Source organism: Vanacampus margaritifer, chromosome 18 (assembly GCF_051991255.1).
Source record: "Vanacampus margaritifer isolate UIUO_Vmar chromosome 18, RoL_Vmar_1.0, whole genome shotgun sequence".
Classification (NCBI taxonomy): Eukaryota; Metazoa; Chordata; class Actinopteri; order Syngnathiformes; family Syngnathidae; genus Vanacampus; species Vanacampus margaritifer.
In genome coordinates this window covers 15,616,993-15,624,873 of record NC_135449.1, presented here as the reverse complement: position 1 = coordinate 15,624,873, position 7,881 = coordinate 15,616,993, and the positions used below count along the sequence as shown (strand labels likewise).

The 7,881-nt window shown below is 37.0% G+C and overlaps 1 protein-coding gene across 1 annotated transcript; it reads right to left on the bottom strand.

Moving 5' to 3' along the window:
• Positions 1-95: 95 nt before the first annotated feature.
• LOC144038708 (ubiquitin-conjugating enzyme E2 D3-like) lies at positions 96-6,781 on the bottom strand. Its single transcript, XM_077551397.1, has 7 exons — positions 6,580-6,781; positions 5,913-5,976; positions 5,722-5,753; positions 5,327-5,404; positions 1,585-1,690; positions 1,380-1,473; positions 96-1,298 (listed from the first exon to the last, which is right to left on the bottom strand). The coding sequence occupies exons 1-7, from the start codon at positions 6,601-6,603 to the stop codon at positions 1,253-1,255; spliced, it is 444 nt and encodes a 147-aa protein (XP_077407523.1). The 5' UTR covers positions 6,604-6,781; the 3' UTR covers positions 96-1,252.
• Between the last annotated feature and the right edge of the window lie 1,100 nt (positions 6,782-7,881).

Here is a 7,881-nt window from a genome sequence, read left to right as displayed (position 1 = left end):
AAGTCACTATTACAGGACATTCATCACACTACTTGTTTTAAAAGAGGGGGTGGGGAAATCAAGTAAGATATCAAGCACATAAAAATCACCTGAAATAGTACAAACTGGACTGCACCATTCTTTATTTTAGTACAAAATTTGCCATGTACAATAACAGGTATCAGATACGTGAGACAATTTGTACAGCAACAACAAAAAATGATTTTCACCGTTTCTGTAACTTAGATAAAGCAAATCAATTATTATGAATGTCAAACATAATATACCCCTTAAGACTTAACTAAAAATTAATCTTCTGTTTGAATCAACAAACAAAAAAATTGCAATTGTCAGGGGAGAAAAGTCCATTCTTTCAAATGGCAGATTTACACATTGATTATCCTGATTTGGTGAACTAGGAATACTTTTTAAAATAATATACAAGAACAAGAAAACAATAAAGCAATGAGATAGATAATTGATTTCTAAACTGCTTTGATTTTGAGAGAGGCAGTACCTGTACTTTGTTCCATTCAGTGTAATTGCATACAGGGAAATAAAAAAAAGCATATGTTCAAGTTATGTTAAAAGTTGCTCTATGGAGGATTTTGCCCAATAGCCTTTGAAGTTGACCATTTATGACTCAAACGTCTTCTAACTGGCAGATTAACACCTTAACTGTTCACATTAAGTACTCCTGGCATTCCTCTGGCCAATAGTTTTTAGAGTGGATTAAGGTTCGAAACGCACCCCCACCCCCGCTCCCACCCCCGCTCCCACCCCCTTCGTCTGCATGACGTGACGTCATGCGCGTGTGTACGGGAAGAAAGGAGTGTGCAATTTCATTTTTCGGCCACATGTTGCAGTAACGATATGAAATTCAATTTCCTGCATTGAGCAGCTTTATATGGGATTTTTTTTTAAATGTCCTTTTTGATTTATAGAAATACAAAATAAAGTCAGGGTAAACAAATTTGGCATTTCTCCTTGAGGCTGCATGGCAACTTTAATGGTTTTATTGTAACGAGCAAAATGCTACACACCAGTTTCTACTGACTGGTCTTGAAGGAGAATTCAAAATAAAATGTTTCATATATTTTTTCAGACTGAAACATGCTGTTTCACTTTCAGCTACACGATGAACCTCATAGTGAGAGACTGTCATTGAAAGTACTGTTGATTGGAGGTTATTCCATTCCTTACTATATTTTTACAGTGTTTTGTGACTTTAAAAGATGAACAAAAACATGTTTGAAATGCAACTTTGTTTTTGTTACATGGCATACTTTTGGGTCCATTCTTTTGCTACTTTGTTGTATCTGCGGAGAGAGAAGAGGGAGATAAAATGAATTCCATTATCCAGTAAATCCAAAACTGTAGATCCGAGTGTGCGTACTAACTTGTCTTTGTCATTCTTGTACATCTGTGCTATATCTGGAACTAAAGGGTCATCCGGGTTTGGATCACACAGCAATGAACATATGGACAAAAGCACTGAAAGAAGCAGAAAGCACATTAGATATATGCTGATAAACATTGCCTCTCTGTTCCGCTATACACACACACTGTCACAACATGAAACAAAAAAACACAGACTGTAAGTACCTTTTGACACAGTTAGTGCTGGAGACCACTGCGACCGCAGAATGTCCAAACAAATACTCCCATTGCTGTTGATATTTGGGTGATATATCTTTGTTGTAAACGCTACCTGAAAAAGAGATGATACTGACAAATAAAATACTTTGCAAAGAATGTTGAGATCCACAGCAACTGGAACACTCCCAACTGCTTGAAAATGTGCAAAATGGGACCTTACATCAAGTGATAAGTTATATTTTCACATTCTCGAATATTTACTCGCCTAATTATCCAGCTCTTTTTCTATATATTAATAGGGTTTTGTGTAACTTTAACGATTATCTCCAGTTGTGAGACCAGGGACCCTGTTATTTTGTTGATTGTTTACTTGAAATTCTCTGGCAATATGTACTTAAGTCACTAGAGGGCATATGTCACTTATTTACAGTTCATTATTATATTTGCTTGTTTGAGTGGGATCATGTAAATATGTTGCGAACCCTCCAAACTGAATCAAGGTTAAAAAAAAAAAGTCAAATAAAAAAATACAACTGCATTTATTTATTTATTTTAATCATTAAATGATTCAATTCAGGAATATGCAGGTTGGTTTAATCTACCCACGACCTCCTGGTTACTGGACAATGCACTTTACCAATTGATGATCAATTGTATGTAAGGGAGTGGGCGTGACTAGTTGAATTTAGAAAAAGTTGAGTGACTTTTCTATTGACAATCGATCAAACTTTATTTCAGACTCAAAGAAGTTACATAAAATAACATAAAAGAGACAAACAGGCAATAGATAATACAATTACATTTCATACAAGCACTCTCTCCAGCACCTCCAAAGCAGAGAGGTGAAACTTACACTACTCTGCTCAGGTCTTATAAGAACATTTAAAATATTATTTTCTAAGTCCATGAGTCACATTAAAAATGTATATACGGAGTTCCGTATAGCAGCTTTCAAAGTGATTACATTGTTCTGCACAAACAGCAGACTGGCACTCGCCCACCGAGGGACCTTCAACAGAAGCCTCAGAGCATTGTATGCAACCTGCAGCATTCTGAATTCAGACACCGCAGGGAGGCAGTGTAGAACGTTGTGCAATAGGCATTGAACAAAGCTTTGTGCCGCGGCCTGGGGGCCCTGGGGGGTTGTGCTTGCTCTGTCTTGGCCGGGGTCGACGGCTCCCCTCTTTGGTTGGAGGTTTTCATACATGCCAGATCCACCACACCGGCATCTATCGAAATTCAAACACAATCTGCTTCTTCCTCTGATCTTTGAATCGTGGAGGCTGATGTCTGTGGATCTCACTCTGCTTCATCTATCCTTCCTTCCTTTCCTCAGTCTCTCCTTTGGTCTCTTGAGATCTCCCTAATCTCCTAAACAACTTCACGACTCAAGCGGGATTCTGAAGTATTCGGTTTAGGTGAACGGTATTAGATTTTTAATAGGTTTTAGGTGAATTAAGAAGCACACACTCACGCACATGCACACACACGCACATACAAAAAAAAAGAACAAGAAAAAAGAGAGAGCAATGATGATGACATGTCGAATCGGTAAGATTACCGAATGAACAATACTCAGCTCTCTCAGAAAAAAGGCATTGAACAAAGCTAGTTTCACTTTCTCTGTGCACATTCCAAATATTAGCCTGTGCATACAGTTTACAATTTTGCCTTTGAATGTCATCATTATCAGAGAGATCACTCCCGATGATGTGACCAAGACCCATCCATCCATTTACTACCGCTTATCCGGCCGGCGTCGCGAGGTTAGCAGCTTTAGGAGGGAAACTGTTAGATATTATTAACATTTTAATTATTTATTTCATATATTAACCATGTTGAAATGTTTTATAGATGTGTAAAGTGGATGAAGTGGTGTTGAACTTAGTATAATTTGACCTTAACCTTGTTTTCGTCTAGAAAGTTCCTTCTCAGTGTTCTGTGCGAAAACTGTTCGTGAGAACAGAGTCTGCTTCGAACACACACCCACGCATGCGCACAACGCTGACTTTGTTCGTATCGTCATTCACGGCCGCTCTTGAGAGTATGTTTCTTCTAGAGATGAAAACAGGTGCAGTCCGTCACGGGGATGATGATGTGTGACATGCTGAGTGAGAGGCGGTCTGTTTTAACTATAAGAAGCCATCTTCCCCGCGGAAGAGGCACATTCGGCACTCTGTAAATTCCACCTCCTACGTGATGTTCGGAGTCTGTCCCGATGTCCAGAGATCTCTGTTTTATTAAATCCTTTTTGCAAAGGTGTTTTTTCTTACATTAAATCTGTCTTCATATTTTTGGAACACGCAAAGAGGACAAATAAATTTATTCCTCTTCAAAACCCAGACTTCCCTTTCCCCAGCCACTTCAACCAGCTCCTCCGGCAGGATCCCAAGGTGCTCCAAGGCCAGCCGAGAGACATAGTGTCTCCAGCGTGTCCTGTGGCCAAGATATTTTTACTTTATCGACCACAGAAAGTATTCCATCAAGCAGATCAAACACAGGTAGTTTTGTCTTATTTTGCTCTCTAGGCCTCACAACCATAACTACACTCTTCTTCTTTTTTATTGAACTTGACATTAAATTGACAATTAATGGGGACATTTGATATTAAATGTTAAATTGTGTGAAAACTGTACATAAGTGGAATGAGAAAAATAAGATCCCGGTTGGTCTGAATTTTTGGACCAAGTTGTAATTTGAACTGTGAAAATCGAATGTTGTATGTGGATAGTTGACCAAGGCCAAAAGAGTGAGGAGAATAATAATGTATAGTGAATGCTTTCAGCAATAGATTTTCCAGTAGAAGCTCATTGAAAATGTTATTGAATCTATTCCTAGGAAAATCTGTCATCATGATTGAACATTTAAGAACACAACAAATGATTTTACCATTCTTACCCGTCACCAAAAAGAAGAATGTAAAAAAAAAAAGTTAAATTTTTTTAGTAAAAAAGCAATGTTTTGTTGAGCTTACTTTTATTTGCTATTGCTTTGCTTTGTGTATTCACATAATCTACTTTTTATCCCATGCATTAATTTGCATTTGCTTGCTAAAAGCCAAAGTGAGCAATTGTCATCAATGGCAGACACCATTTTGCATACTATGATTGTCATTTCTAAAAAGCACAATGACACAAAAATCTCTTAATTCTTCACAATTCTGAAACACACTTTTTGACTTAGGTTTGTTCCTGCTTGTACCATGAATGTGTTGAGAGAGGATTTGGATATGTGTACATTTTGTTTCATGATGAAACCATGACACTGGATGGTACGATAAACAATGACTTCTCAGCCACGTTTCTGCTTGCTATGGTGTAAAAGTAATGGTTTTAATTGACATTGACTGAAAACTTTCTTTACTAAAGACAGATTTATTTACAATTTGCACTATGATCAGTTATGTTATTTTTAAATATGTAGTTGATATTAATGAATTGTGACAAAGCATATTGTGGTTTATGCATACTGTATGCATGTAAAAATGACAGGAAAGACAGGTATCCAAAATTTCCCCTGGGGGCTTATGAGGGATGAAAGTACAAGAAAAAAAATTGTTTTTTTTTTTAAGTTAATCTTTACTGGTCTCTTGAAATTTGCTGTCATCTCATATGATGTAGGCGGTTAAAAAAATAATAATGACGTTTTGTGAGACGTAAAAAGTCATCTTTGGACAAATATCAAATTGGGTAACATGTATAGGTTCCCCTATATATAATTTTTAGAAGCAAAGATCAATTCCTCTCACCTTTGGTGGCTTGAAGGGGTAGTCGGTTGGGAAGTGAATTGTGAGAAAAAAAACTCCTCCTTGGTAAGGACTGTCACCCTGACAAGGTATATGAGAAATTGCACAATTGATTAGGCATTTCAAATTAAAAGCTTTTTAGTTGGAAGTCTTAAACGGATGAACAATATAGCCAGATTACATGCACACAACACATCTCTGCGCTGCTGTAAATTGTAAATTACTGGTGACACACCTTACACAGCGTTAACGCTGGCAATGCTAATGGTATTCTATTCATAAAGGAAAAAAATACTGTAAATGAGAAGCAAGCATGATTTGCCATTGAGTTTGATGTTTGGTTCACTATAACTTAATGCCTAGACAAAAGTGAAAACAATCAATGGTGTGGTACTCACCGGACCCATTATTGTTGCCTGCCAATGAAACACTGGAATAAAAAAAAAAGAGAAATATAAAAGTTGGAGAAACTCAAAAGTGGCTATGCTGGCCTTACTCTGACAAAACATACAGGAAGTGTGCAAATGAGGGGAAAAAAGGGGGGGATGCTTCAAAAATGAATAGTAGTAGTTGAAATGTGTTGACTCACAATCATCACTCACGGGTCCGGCAGAACACTGTGCTGGAGGGTCCCTTTGCAGGTCTTGCAGCTCCTGTTCAACAAAACAGTCATACTGATGAAGTCATTCCGTTGATTCTAGCCTTATTTCATACACTGACCAATGACTAGTTACTCCTGTACAAAACATTCAATTTTCAACGTTGTTCCAGGAAATGTGTGGAGCTGATCAAGCATTCCTTATAAAAGTCTACTTGACAACACTAATTGACAAATTAAGGTTTAAACACGCACACACACACAAAACTGTTTGCATAATTGTAAAGTTTGTGATCTATTACCCACTACTAAACAGTACATGTAAGCTTTCAGAATGTAGCTAATTGTTGTTGAAAGTAGATACCTAAAGCTTGATTTTCAACTTTCCTAGCAAAAGTGGTCCAACAGGAACACTCGAAGGTATGTATGTGTCAATTGTGCTTAGCTTAGCAAGCTAGCTCGAAACTTTGAAGTTGTCATTGTCTGCCTGGTCTATTCTAGGAATTGTCAACAATTATATAATATCTGACACCGTTACTGAGTTCTACATAAGTTGTTTAAATGCAGGGAGAGCGAGGAAACTGCAGTAACAGCAACTTTGTCCAATTATGAGCCTTCGATAGTCCATTTATCTGCCGCTAGCAAGCTAGTCAGTTACCTTATTTATTCTCTTCAGTGCCATGTTGACTGGTGTAGCCGAACTTCGACAAACTTCGTGTCACTTTTTTCGTTTCAATTTCGATATAGATGCAGTCACGATCAGTAATTACAGTTCATTTCCTTGCCAAGCTGCCGGTTTACGGTTTGTGCATTTATGAAAAGCTGTTTTGTTTCCGCCTCCTGTGTTTACGGTGGCAATAACCGAGAGGATCATGGGAAGTGTAGTTTACAGAGAGAACCGGAAAACACGTGTTGACGTTTATAATTGTGATGCAGTTTTTGCGTTTAAATTTCAATGGTTACTTTACACAGTGCAGCATAAAAAATACCATATAAGTGGAATTACTGATCAAATAAATAACTATATTTTTCATATGATACAAGTTAGCACGATTGTATCCCAAAGTCCAGTGTGTACCTGACCCTCACCTAATAAGCTACAGTACATTAAATACTGTAAATGGCAGAGTATTGGCATTCTCCACTATTGTCACCAATACAATATCAAATCAAATATATGGTAATTTTACATAAACAATAAGCCTCTAGTAGGGTTGCACGACAAAGGCATGTTTGCAATTGACAAAAATGCTAATGAGTAAAACTAAAGCCAAATTTCATTCTTCTTACAGGTTACAATGCTTCTCAAGAAAGCATTTCCATTTGTGTGGGAAATAAAGTGACAAATATCATAACATGCACATGACTGCTGTTTATTCAGGGAAAACAATACTGCATGTAATATGCTTCTTTTTTATGCTGTATTTGTTGTCCAGGTGTCTTTTTAAAGGTCCTTCCATCAATATGACTCATAAAATAACATTAACTGGGATGTAGATTGTCCAGTAGAACAGTCCAAAACTAAGATAACATGACACAATTAACAGAATTATGTTGTCTTCAAGAAACCAATGAGTAGCTTACTTGAGAAGTATTACAAACACTGATGGCAAATGTTTGCATAATCTGTTAGTTTTTAATTTCTATTTTTTATTATTTTTATTTCTTACTGAACTCTGTAGCAACTCTTTCTGAAATATTTATGCAATACCAGATAGAAGCATGCGTAAACCTCTTATGTTGTTATGGACAAATGCATACAGTGCATTCCCTATCAACTGTGTTTACCTATTATCTGTGTTTATAAAATGTCATCCCAATTAGAGTGGATTGCATTTCCAGCAGATAAGTATAATTGGGCAATTATAGCAGAGGACTTGTAGTACAAACAATCTACATACACATTGCAGAGATAACGGCAGTCTCCACACTGCACACGAAACAAAATCGTATCTGTGAA